Source organism: Struthio camelus, chromosome 3 (assembly GCF_040807025.1).
Source record: "Struthio camelus isolate bStrCam1 chromosome 3, bStrCam1.hap1, whole genome shotgun sequence".
In the NCBI taxonomy this organism is placed as follows: domain Eukaryota; kingdom Metazoa; phylum Chordata; class Aves; order Struthioniformes; family Struthionidae; genus Struthio; species Struthio camelus.
Genome location: NC_090944.1, coordinates 102,328,836 through 102,342,059, shown reverse-complemented (window position 1 = coordinate 102,342,059; position 13,224 = coordinate 102,328,836). Strand labels below are relative to the sequence as shown.

General features: G+C 38.0%; 1 protein-coding gene across 3 annotated transcripts in view; it reads left to right on the top strand.

Annotated features, from left to right (window-relative positions):
• Positions 1-13,224, top strand: part of HEATR5B (HEAT repeat containing 5B) — a 62,216-nt gene that overhangs the window by 821 nt on the left and 48,171 nt on the right. For all 3 annotated transcript variants that reach the window (XM_068939370.1, XM_068939372.1, XM_068939371.1), the window contains exons 2-10: positions 2,638-2,804; positions 3,359-3,570; positions 5,302-5,410; positions 6,868-7,017; positions 7,561-7,732; positions 8,127-8,284; positions 9,344-9,593; positions 11,274-11,429; positions 12,864-13,114. In XM_068939370.1, coding sequence (XP_068795471.1) covers positions 2,679-2,804; positions 3,359-3,570; positions 5,302-5,410; positions 6,868-7,017; positions 7,561-7,732; positions 8,127-8,284; positions 9,344-9,593; positions 11,274-11,429; positions 12,864-13,114 — 1,584 coding nt within the window. In that variant the 5' untranslated portion in view covers positions 2,638-2,678. The remainder of the gene's footprint in view (positions 1-2,637; positions 2,805-3,358; positions 3,571-5,301; positions 5,411-6,867; positions 7,018-7,560; positions 7,733-8,126; positions 8,285-9,343; positions 9,594-11,273; positions 11,430-12,863; positions 13,115-13,224) is intronic.

Sequence of the window (13,224 nt, the reverse complement as noted above, 5' to 3'; positions counted from 1 at the left end):
GGCCCTCAGAAGCACCTACGTCCTCCAAAGCTTGTTGGATTTTCAGCTTTCTCAGTTAGTCTGGTGAAGTGTATGATGAATCAGTCTAAACGATTGATTTAGAGGTAAATAACTGGAGAAGAGACCTGATGTCTGGTGTGTTTGTATGCTGTTAATTATACCCTCTCTATTGCTTCAGAATACTTTCCTGGAGGGTAGTTCACTTTGAGCTCTTATTTGCATCCTGTGGGAAATAGGGTGCGTTACCTATAATGTGCACAGTAAGAACCAGCTGTAGTGCGGATCAGAGGAGGTTGGTAGGCGTTTTTGTTTGAATTTTGGAGCAAGCCGTTGGCCGATGTAGGTGACTTTTGGATTGCCTGTTTGCGTAGCTATATATTTGACTCCGATTCTTCTATTAGTTGGATATTTGTATAATTATAGCAAATCCTTTGTGCTGCAGTGGCACAGCTGAATGTATGTGGAGGTTTGATACCTTAGAGCTTGTATTTCCTGAGTTTAGGTGGCGAAGTGGTACGGGAATGTGTGGAAAGCGTATAAAGAGTTCTCAACTCTATACGCCAGGGGAAAGTGGAAACTTTTATCAGGAGAGGAAAAGGAGACAGGTAGTGAGCTGTGCTGTCAAATTGTATTTGTACTGCTGTGTTGTGCTGTCCGTAAGTGTGACAAGCGTGTAGCTCTCTGGGAGCATCTCTGAAGAATCATAGTGCATGCCATAATTCACTGTATTTCTCTGTGCTTTCATTTAAAAGTGCTTTCAGGCAACGTGTCTGTACCTTAGTGACAGGTGATACCTCCTGAATCCTTCATAATATTGTGTGGGTGTTTTTGTTGTTTTTTGTTTTAAAAAAAGGGCCCCAACAAGTCTTTGGAGGTCTTGGGGTGAGGGCTGAATGTGCCTGTGTATGTGCTTATTCTACCCTCGCTATTCTGTCTGTGGAGATTTATGTCATGAAAAATATAACGCAAACTCTCAAAGAGCAGGGAACAAGATCAGTATTACAGATATCATGATGCTATAGTTCTGTCAACGCCTAACTACTAAGGTAAATTTAGAACGATGATACAGTTTTACTACTAATATGTCACCCTTTACTGCTGGCTGCTCTGGGTTTAGGGGGGGAAAAAAGACCATTTAATTTAAATCTCTTCATTTGACTTAAAGGAATTGTTAGGTTTGCTCACAAATGAGGAAGCAGGCATGAGCACAATAACTGTCTTGAGAATACAGGCAGAAGGACGCACCTGCAGAAAGATAATACTCTTTGTTTGCTTTACTTTTTCTGTTTTGCCCGAGATCGTAGTTACAGCATCACTGAATTCAGTTTTTTTGTTTTTGTTCTGCAGAAGAGGGTCAGCTTTCATTGTGATTTTCAGATAAGCTTTGTCTGTCTATTCTGCACTTGTTTAAATAGGGTATACTAAGGTAACAATCATTGTTTGCTGAGTGCTTGCGCCGAGAGCACCCTTTTGGTAGTACTTTTTTGTTAGCCCCACACCCGCTGACTGAGCTGGATCTTAGGTACTTGATCTGTAGTATTTTGCCTGCTGGGGAGACTTGTGCTCGCTTGGCTGCTGCTTATATTCCAGGCTGTGACACACAGGGCTTGCAGGATTTCAGAGGGCTTGTTTGCCTACTCCTTAAAACAAGACTGGTAGGGTCTGGGAAGTTTTAGGTCTATGATTCTAAATGCTGTGAACGTTCCTGCCTCTCTCAAATTTGTGGTGGCAGGAATGTCTGTATGGGAAAGTCTAATAATACAGTTTTTCTCCCTTTTCTCTTACTGTTTCTGTTGCACAGTTAGTTAATTTGGGCCATCCTAACATTTCAACTGCAAAACTCTGTTAGGCCACAGGACTGTCTGCTGTGGAATTTTACTGGAGGATATGTTGGTGGATTGCCTTGTGATTCTTAGTAGTATATTCTAGAGCAGCCCAGATGAATCCTATTTCTAGATGATGTGTATTCTGTCTTACTTAATGTAGTGCTGTTACTTGCATGTGATCAGTTCTGCAGCTCCGCTGTGTTCTGGAGCTATGTTTAGTGGAATGCAAGCCTTGTGCTGTGCTTGTGCTGTGAAACCCACAGTTTGTGCTTCAGAACATGCATGCATGCTTTTGCTTCAGAGGAAAGAATCATTTTATCATTTCTCAAAGCAAAAAAGCCACTGATTCTTCACCAGCCCTTGGGATGGGTTCATCTGTTTCTCACCCTGTCTGTTGAAGATGTTGAAAAGTGGCCAAGTTCATGCCGAAGCATCAGGGATGGGGGAAGGGTCATGCTTAGTGGTAGTCCTTATTCTGTTTTATGTAAGAGGAGAAAGTGAAATGACTCCTTTATCTCTCCCTCCCCCCCCCCCCCATAGAGATTTCAGTATATTTTTCTTGGCAAAGAATTAATACCCTGAAGTTGCCAATAGATGCACTTTTTACTGTTTATGACTCTGATCTCTGAAATACTAGTGGATGTACTCAGTCTTAAGCATGTAAGTAGTTTTTATATGAGACTGTTTAGTTAAGCTGAGTCTAAGCACACTTCAACTGTGATGCTGTAATCCATAACTTTGAAAACAGATGATGAAAGCTTTGTGCTGTTGTATTGCACTGTATAGTAATATTTTATTTTTTGTTTTAAAGTCAATACACAACTCTACAATAAAACTGGAATTTAATGAATAATGGAGCTGGCTCATAGTTTGTTACTGAATGAAGAAGCGTTAGCTCAAATCACGGAAGCAAAGAGACCAGTCTTTATCTTTGAGTGGTTAAGATTTTTGGACAAAGTGTTTGTAGCTGCTAACAAGGTAATTCTTCTCCTTTTTCTAAACACTTACACACACATTAATTTTATGCTAGAGAAAGATAACAGATAATGTCCAGATGATAACTGTATGATTTCAGACTCAGCGTGCAGAGCTACTGTATTAATTTGTAGCTTTTAGCGTCTAATTATAGGCACTCAGTATGACACTCTGTTATAAAACACTTAGTTTGGTCCGAGTTCTTCGGTGTCATACATTTTTGGAAGGTAAAACCTCTCCCAGAGTAGGGATTCTTGATGGTGAAGAGGATGAAAAGATGCTTTAGGGGGGTAACATTACATTTTTAATAAGAATTTTTAAAAGATGAAAAATAAACACAGTAATGGCTGATCTTGATCATTTAGCATCTGTCTCTGATAATTTTGAGTGTATCTCAAATCTCTGTGAGATAAGCAATTTGTTGAATTACATATATGTGGGAGTGGTATAAGGTTTCCTTCAGTCTCCTGTAGGTGTTTGCTGCTGACTGTTTTTGGAGACAAGACAGAGGATTAGACAGCCTCTCTTATTCTTAATAATTTTTGTCCTGTTAACAGACGGATGTCAAGGAAAAACAAAAGAAACTTGTAGAACAGCTAACGGGACTCATCAGCAGTTCCCCTGGACCGCCGACGCGGAAACTACTCGCAAAAAATCTTGCTGCTCTCTACAGCATTGGAGACACGTTTACTGTTTTTCAGACGCTTGACAAATGTAATGACATCATCAAGAGTAAAGATGATACTGCTGCTTACCTGCCCACCAAACTGTAAGCTTAATATTATTAAGAGTGAGGGAATGATTTTTTTTTTTTTTTTAAGCAAAGTGGTACTGGATAGTACAAAATATCAGCCCGTGTATGTGCACGTTTTGTGGCTTACTTAAACTCCAAGCATGCCAAATATACATACGCTTAGCGTAACAGAAGAAAGAGCAGGATTGAGATTGTGGAGGGCAGGATTCAAAGGCGATAGATATGTGGCTATCTGAACTTGAGATAGTTTCCTCTACACAAGGAGCCTCGTGGTTATTTACATGTTTGTATCATTAGGAAGATAATTAACAGTTGGTGAAATAATGCAATGAAGAAATTCTTCCAGTTTGCCTTTTTACTAGTTGGGTTTAAGTATCCAATGTAAGACAAGGTGAAACCTGCAGACTGCCAGAACTGGAGCATTATCTGTGCCAAGAGAGAGTTCTAACTAAATCTTTTTTTTTTCCCCTAAGCTTTGCTGGCTTATGTTCCTCTGCTGTAATGTACTGCACAAGTCTCTTACATAGAGTCTCTATATTTGGATGTAAATGTGCATGATTATGTGATTCAGCTTGTATTTAGATTATGGAAGCAATTTCATTGGTAGGAATTACAGTTAAAGCCACAAAAAATCTCTGCTGAAACTGTTTTTAACACTATCCTTCCCATACTGCTTCATATATTCACAGCATTTAGTGAACCCTAATTTAGGCTTGTCCTTAGGCATTGCCATAATAGTAGGGGTTAACAATAAAATCCAATAGTCACAATTTGGGCAGAAAGTGTCTTCCTTTTATTAGAAGCTGTTGCAACTCTGTGAGAAGCTTATGTAAGTGGGAAGGGTTTTGTGCTATAACGATCTCGGCAATTTACTCTCCTGACTTTAAGTGAAAGTCCAGGAGTCTTTTTACTGACTTTAATGACTTCAAGCTGCAGTTGTGTTTTTTTGGGTGGTTTTTTCTTTTTAATTGCAGAATTGTGTAAGACATGTCAGTTAAGTGGTAGGCTTTGAGTTTGTAGCAAATATCTTTTTAACTGATAATGCTATCAGTTGCCAAATAATCATTTATCCAAGAACTTTAGTTTAAAAAAAAACCCAGAAAACCTTGTTTCTTTGTGATGAAAAAAATGTGTGTTTTCAGGAGCTGCTTCTGTGGCTCTCCTGAAGCAACTAGTATATCTAACTGAAGGACAAGGTTACTTAAAATACCCCTAATCTCAAATGGCAGTGGAAGGAAAAGGCATATATAGCGTGTTTATGGGCCCAGTGATTTTGTAGCACCCATACATTTTTTTGCAATGTGCAATTATTTAAGCATTTTAAGTTCTTGTGCTTGAAAAAAGTCTCATTTGATGTCTAGGAAAATATGTTCATGGGTGGGATTATGTTGTTTACAACTTTGCAGCTGCTTAGAAAAGAGATAGTTTATTGAAACTGTGGTAGTGTCCTAATCTTGCTGAGATTGCAGCATATACTTGTCTTCTCTGGAATTTCTCGTTCCGTATGTAGGTCCTGTAATAATATCCATCCAAATACATTTACGTTCTTAGTAGCTGATAACTTTTCTGTTACTTTCTTTTTAATCAATGAAGTATTTTAAATACAGAATTAAGCAGCCAGAATAACGCAGTGGATAGATTTTTTATTCATCAAAGATAATTAAAAATGTGCCTTTATATTTAACTATTCGTCTTCATTTGGATGATGTAGAAAATGAGTACACTGATGAATGCCTGTCTTCATAGGGCTGCAGTGGCATGTGTTGGAGCGTTTTACGAAAAAATGGGCAGAATGCTGGGTAGTTCTTTTCCAGAAACCGTTAATAATCTTTTAAAGTCTTTGAAAAGTGCAGAGGTAAGTTTCAGCCTACCTTATATATGCAGTCTTGATTTCATTTAAACTGAAACCCGTGTCCTCCAAAGGTGTTTGCCAAAATAGCTTGATTTTCTGCTACTTAGGAAAATTCAAATCACTTGTGTAGTTAGTATCACGTTGAACAGGTGCATTTATTTTTATTTTTTTACTACAGAGAGAATTTATATTTTTTTATATGAATGCTGTAGCAGTTGCTTCATTCTGACATCAGTGATTAAAATGATTACATGTACCATTATGACTAGCGTGTTAGGGTTCCCTCTCGTGTACCCTGAATACATTTTCAGTTGTTTAAAATGGAAAAAGTAATGCTTGAGTTTTGCAAGAAAGATACTACTCTTCTTGCAAGCAGAGTATGTTCTTTCCTGAACAGAGAGTATTGTAGTATTGTGAGATCATGTTCTGGGCTGTCCGTGGGTCTGATTTGCCTTATTGTCCTGTTTTACAGGACATTACAGGACATTTCAGTATGGCTTACCAAACCATGATGTTTGTTCTTGGAATTATTTTTTCATTTAGAGAATTAAAAAAAAATGCAGATTCTAAAATTTAAGCATTCTGTGGGGATAATTTTGTTGAGCTAAAAAAGTAACTTCATTTAAGTTTTGCCCTAGTGATAGCTAGGCAGTTTGCATTTAGCCTCAGTAAAACTGCATGCTCAGGAAAACTGCTTTTGATTCAGAGTTCTGTTGATGTAAACTTAGCAGGCTCAAAAGCTCAATTTTTTTTTTGAAATGTGTGACAAATTGGAAGGGGTACTGAGTGTACTGATCTTGATTCCTGTTTCTTACTGAACATAAATATATATGCAGTAATTAATATTACAATAATCCCATTGTTGGGGATAGAAGCAGGGACTTCTCTTGTGAGAGTCAAGGAGACCATGGGATCCTTAGTGTGTGTGGTGGGTTTTTTTTTTGGTTTTTTTTGTTTTTTTTTAAGCAGTGCTGTGTATGGAGAACAAATCTGCATTTTACCTCAAGAGCTTTTTTCTTCAGCTGGGTCCTTATACTGTGTGGTTTCAGTGCCTTGTGGCTTTAAGTACCTAGGTGCAAGAGTAGTTGGAAGCCTTTGACTGTCTGAGCTTCCTGTTCTTTCGTATCAGCTGGTTGGTTGGTTGGTGTGGTTTTCCTGAGGCTGCAGCAGACAAATGGTGGAGTAGAAAAGAAGCATTCTGCCTAGGATCGATCTGTTGAATTGCTTAGCCTCATCTTAATTTATAGGCTGTTTCAGTAAGGTTAGGTATAGCGCTTAGCACTATCTAAAAACAGCTAGGTGTTTGTTATATATGACTTCAGTGAAACATATTATCTTTGTTCACAAAATATGCGTGCATAAATGCAGAAAAACACAGAAATACACACCTGCTACTTGATAGAAATGCTGTATCTATCTATTTGCATAAACATTTTTAAATTTCCTCTTCATATGTGCAGTCACAGGGCCGCAGTGAAATCCTGATGAGTTTACAGAAAGTCTTAAATGGACTTGGAGGAGCAGCAGCTTCTTGTCACCGTGATATTTATAAGAACGCCCGATCTCTCTTGACAGACAGATCTATGGCTGTACGATGTGCAGTAGCTAAGGTGAGTGTTTCTAATCAGCTCTAGAAATTCTTTGTGCTATGACTGTGAAGTGCCTGCAGTCAGGCTTTCACCTGTTGTTTATGATGTGAAATTTGGTAATTATTTGGGCAAGATAAGTCCTTCTTAGTTTATGCTGAAGGCTCAGACATGCGACCAATTACTTCACATAAGCCAAAGAACAGTAGCGTTGTCTTCCCTCCTTCATAGACAAATAGGAGGTAGAATGTATTAGCTGTGAGCCTCAGTGGGAGAGGTTTTTGGTAACACAATTTTTTTGGGTGTATTTTCCTTTTATTTATTTATTTTATTTGTTAACCTAATCCCATGATTCTTCTAAGTGTTTACTCCAGCTATGTTATCTGGGGTAAGTGAGGCAGTGGGGAAGTTGTTAAGAATATCTGGGGTAAGTGAGGCAGTGGGGAAAAAGTTAAGATACTCATTAACAAAACATTTGCTGAGTAAATCTGATAAGTATCCTGATATCTAGTCAAAAGGTAAGCATAGTCTCCACCGGTGCTCAGCAGCTCATATTTTTTTCTACAGTGTCTACTGGAATTACAAAATGAAGCTGTATTTATGTGGACGGCTGAACTGGAGAATGTTGCAACGCTTTGCTTTAAGGCTCTGGAAAACTCAAACTACGGTGTGCGAGTTGCGGTGTCAAAGCTTTTGGGGACGGTCATGGCTACAGCACTAATACCAAAACAAGCAACAGGTACGTTCCTTTTTGGATTCCGTTTTCAAGTAGACAGACTGCACCTTTGGTACTGTATTATGTGACAGAGTTGCATGATATTTTGTTGTTCCAGTTCATGGGGGTATGCACGTTGAATTGTTTTGTTCTATTACAAGCTTTAAACTAAATTGAGTGAAGTATGCAGATTCTCTATTGTAGACATACAAAGAAAGAGTGAGTGAGCTCTGACCACCAAAAATAACTAGGGAGAAGTAGCTTATTTTTAAATAAAAAAAAATGAGCAGTTATCCGAAATGATGACTGGATTCACGATTGCAAGATGATTGTGAATGATTAGTTCTGCTTTCAAGATTATTGATTGTATTGTTTGGAGAACTTTGGGATTAAATGATTGCTTTTATCTTTGCAAAAGTGATGCGGCAGAATGTGAAGAGAGCTACGCTTGAGGAAGTCTTGGAACTCATGGCCACTGGATTTCTGCGAGGCGGTTCTGGTTTCCTAAAGAGTGGTGGAGAGATGTTAAAAGTAGGAGGATCTGTCAACAGGGAAGTGCGAGTTGGTGTTACCCAGGTTTGTGATAATCTGGAGAAATTTTCATTTGGTCATCTTTTTTAAATAAAGTAACATTTATATATCAACTATGACCCTTTAGGGAGGAAAAATGTACACTTACGGTCTTTTTTTTTTTGTCTTTTATAAGTTGAATAACAAACAGCTTAACTCACCTTTTACATGAGATGTATATGCAGTGTCACTTGCCTAAGATATTTTCTTTTATTGTTGATGTGCAGTACTTATCGATTAAAATGTATACTAAGGAGAGCTTATTTGACCAGTATATCTTAGTATATCTACAAATATTTGAAAACTTAGAACATTGAAGACTTTAGCTCCCTATTTAAATCTTACTTCTTTTGAGACAGGGCACGTTTCTGTCCTTTTGTGTGTGCTGGCTCTCTTTTGTTTGCTGGGTAAAATTTACAGCCCTAGCTCATTAAATGGTGTTTCTTTTCTCCACATGTCTTCCTTTAGTAGGTGAAATCTGCCAAACGTGGAAGGTCTGCTTTTTTAATTCGTAATAGAGAAAGACGGCAGCAGCACATCTTCCAGTTCAGGGTGACCATGCTGATGTATATTTCAGTATACCTCAGTAACTTTCCAGAATCCAGATTTCTTTTTTTCCTAAGCTGTTTTGTTAAGCCCTTTTATTTTCTTGGTCTTTTTCAAGTGATTTTGACAAAAATGCTGAGTCGCTATTTTCAGTTGAAACACATTCATGTAACTTGCTGTTACTGACTTTTTTTTTTTAATGTGACAATTGTTTAGAGCAGTGGACTAGACTTTCTTGCAATCATCCAAAGAGTATTTTGTACTTTACAGTATATGTAGCAGTACTGGAGTCAGCTGTGGCACTGGAAACGGCTTAGCTGAAGCAGCTGAGAGCTGGCTAATGGATTGATTCATCTTACTTAGCCTTTTTAGGGTTGCTTATAGCTAACTTTGATATAACTATTATGCTACGTTATGCATGAGTATAACTATCTACCTATAATTGTTTAGTCTTTGGTGACTGAGTATAACCTTTTTTTCTATTTTAATTGAATCTGTATATAACTTATGTATTTGCAGGCCTATGTTGTCTTTGTTACAACATTAGGAGGTCAGTGGCTGGAGCGCAACTTTGCTACGTTTTTATCACATGTACTTGATCTGGTCTCCCATCCTCGTGCAACTCAGACTCACGTGGAGGCAGTGTACTCTCGAAGATGCGTGTCCTTTATTCTGAGAGCGACTGTGGGCAGCTTACTGGGGGAGAAAGCCCAGATTGCAGCTGCCAAAGATATATGTCAAGCCATTGGTAAACAGATGAAGGCTGTGGGTGAGAACCGTTTTTCTTTATCTGAGACCTGTTGAAAGTTGCTGTCATTCGATAGGGTCAGCCATTTTTCCACTTCCTTCTGCCATGAGAAGTAATTTTATTGTTATGGTAAAAGATTATTCAGATGCTTTCTGTTTGAAATACGATATCCAAAAGATAAGTTCTACTTGAAAAGTGATTATGTAGAATTGGCTCTTTATGCTGTGAGGACTTTTTCCATTGCGTTTGCCTGGAAGGCAAGGGGGAGAAGAGTATGCTTTTTCAATCTATTTTGGGGTAGGCTGTATTGAAAATCAGAGTTCCTTATGACCAGCGTTGAAGATCCTATAGGCCGGATATATGTCCTTATGTATCCCCTACTAATATCTGTATTGCTATTTAATTGGATTTTACCGATAACAAAAATGTAATCTGGAGACTGTAATACAGTAGATAAGTATTCCCTTTGCAGAACCTTTGACATGTAATCACTAAGGGGGTTGATAGTTAAAACTGTTTTGGCATTTATGTTTCTTATAAAATGGGTTAATTTGAGCTAGAGATTAAGGAAGTAAACTAAAATTGCATCACAATGTGTTTACTGGACAACTATTTCTACTGCTTCATTATTTTTATGCTGCCATCTAGTTTTGAGTTTAAAGTAACATTTAACGCATGGAATCACACTTCTTTTTAAAACACTTGCAGGTTTTTCTTACAGCTCTTTTTTTCTTTTTTTTTTTTTCTCCCCCCCCCCCCTTTTTTTTTTTTAATAGGGAAGGTATGTTTGAGATTACTTGGGACTTTAAACAGGGTTCTCTTTAAAGTAAAGATTATAGTAAATATTGCTTTCAGGAAAGAAGTCTATTGGAAATGCAGCTTCTGAGATGACAGAGTTGCAGAAATGTCCCCTTCCACCACCTCCTTATCATTACAGAAAATTCCATTATATAGTTAGATGATGGGAAAAACTTAAGTTTTTTTTTGAGCATTTCTGTTGAATTTGTTTTTTCATAAAAGGAGGACTACTTGCTAAATTTGTACTGTATTAGACATATAAATATTAAGCTGATACTAAAGCCCCTTTTCTTTAAAGTGACAGTTGGAGCTTCTTTTCCCATATGCTACTTCTGTGACATAGTGTAGGAGAAAGAACATACAGTGGAATCTTTGAAATTAGTTAGATAACTTGGAGGTGAAAGCAAAATATAAGGCTGTGGTTATCTACTGAAGATTAAGTTTTAACAGTTTTATTCCAGATACATGCGTGAAAAGGCATATGCAGAACCTAGATATGTCAAGATTATATTATTAACAACTTCATCTATAGGAGTGTGTGTGTATATATATGTAAATATAGATACAATGCACACATGCTGCACATCTGTATATCCTTTGCTGTGTTATGTTATTAATCCTACCTTTTAGTGCACTGCCATCCACAGTAACTTGGGATCTTCTGAGCATCTGTTATTCATGGTCTTTGGACACTTTGTGTTTGGCTAGTAACTGTAAAGCGTTTTTCTTCAGAATGTGCTTGCTTTGCCAGCTCATACTGTGAGAAAAGTTGTGGTTTTGTTTCAATATTTAGAGTTGATGTCAAAACTAAGCTGTCCCTTTCTGTCCCCTGTTGTTATCTGTAGGTGTTTACCTGTCATTCAAGTGACAGTTAAGCAGGATGCTTTGTTTTCTTTTCTACAGAAGCAGTAGTGAATGATGCTAACAGTGAAAATAAATCAGGAGCTGCTGATGTAGCTGCAAGCCAACACGTAATGGTCTGTGCCCTTCAAGAACTGGGTAGTCTGGTTCAGAGTCTGAATGCCACTGCATCTCCTCTTATTCAAGAACCCTCCATAGGTATTTAAATCAATTTAAGTACCTTATATGAGACATTTGAGAAACTATTATGAAGCATGATTGCAATCTTGTTAAATAATAAAGTACTGTGTAAGAAACAAAGTGATGAGACTGGCACTCCTTGTAATTTATCTTGCTATTTATTCAGCTCATTATTTTAAAGTACCCTAACTTGAAGTTTGGCAAAGTTTTAACCCATTATTTTGACAGAAGGTTTGCCTGACGTTCTCTTTTTGGGATGTGAAGTTTTGTTTTCAGTACTGATGACTTTCAGATAATGATATTATAGAAAATGCACTGTTTTTCTCTATAAGTTCTAAAACACTTGCTTCTGGAAAGGTACTTCGCTTTCTGGTGTCAAATTTTTTTGGGGAGATTAGGAGATTTTTTTTAGGAGGTTTTATCAGGAGATGAACCTGTGGATAGACCCGTTTCGAAAGCTTATTATTTGCATACAGTTGATCGCGATTGGTGTGTGTTTGCATTTTTTATTTTTATTTTTTTAATCTGGATCCATATTTGTACTGTAGAGCTGCACTGTTTTTATCTTTCTGAATGTGTGGATTCCTATTTTTTTTCCAATGGAAGTGCAAGCCGCTTTAGACATTTCATTTATAGATTGTTTTCTAGCGCACACAACATTCTTTTCCTGTTGATTTTGTACGAGCTGTGGGGTGAGGAAGACTGTGCTTGCATTTATTCCTTCTGGCTGTTGTGTCCTGCAAGAACAAAGAGCAAAGGGAACTGTATCTTGGTGGTGTTTCTGCTAGCTACTGTGAAATAAGATGAGTAGAAGCTGTTGACTAGATACAGAGAGCACAAGAGAAAAGGCATCAGTGGGAGACGTGAGCTAGGAGTAGGTAAGGGTTAGAGGACGGGGCTAGGGAAGTTGCGGGTGTTGGAGACTGAGGTTGCTAGAAAGCAGGACTAGCTAGGCATAGAGGTTTGGAGAGTGCAGAAGGATGGTAACTTTGTGTACAGCAGAGCGTTCTGTCAAAAGCACGCTGCACAGAGTACAGTGGTCAGTGGCATCTATAGAGCACATGCTTGTCTGCTATGTGAAACAAAACAAAAAATCACTTTTATTTGCTGCTCTGTTATTGACAGATTGTAAAAGATGGACAAAGTTTAGGCATTGTCCCATTCAAAGCTTGTTCCCGTATGTGGGATTACTGTCTCTTTTCAGTTGCTCTGTTAGTTCAAGTGGCCGCATTGTGGCTCTGACAGCTCTGATTTTCCTGGTAAAACCTTATGCAGATCAGCATGATGCTAGTAACTTTTTTGCCTTTCCTTAAAGAAAAAGGATAAGTCACAAAACTTCAGTTCTGGCATTTCTTAACTTTTATATTGCCTGTCAAATTTGGATACAGTTTACTTGTCTACGTATATTAAAAAATGCATCATAATTGTATGGCTATAAACTCTTTCCTTTAGGTCTGTTGGAGACAGTAACTTCAGTTCTTCTTCATCCCAGCATGGCTGCTCGACTTGCCGCTGCATGGTGCTTACGGTGTGTAGCTGTGGCATTGCCTTTTCAGTTGACTCCATTTTTGGATAGATGCGCAGAAAGACTCAACAATCTGAAGACTTCCCCTGAAGCTGTCAGCGGCTACAGTTTTGCTATGGCTGCTTTACTAGGTGGTGTGCATCAGTGTCCCTTAGGTATTCCTCATGCCAAAGGAAAGGTGAGATAATGAGCGTTTAATATGTGAGTACGCTAAAAAGAATCTTTTTATCTAGAATCGCTTTGCGATTGTGTGACGTGGTAACAAGTTAGAGCATTGAAAAGCTAAGC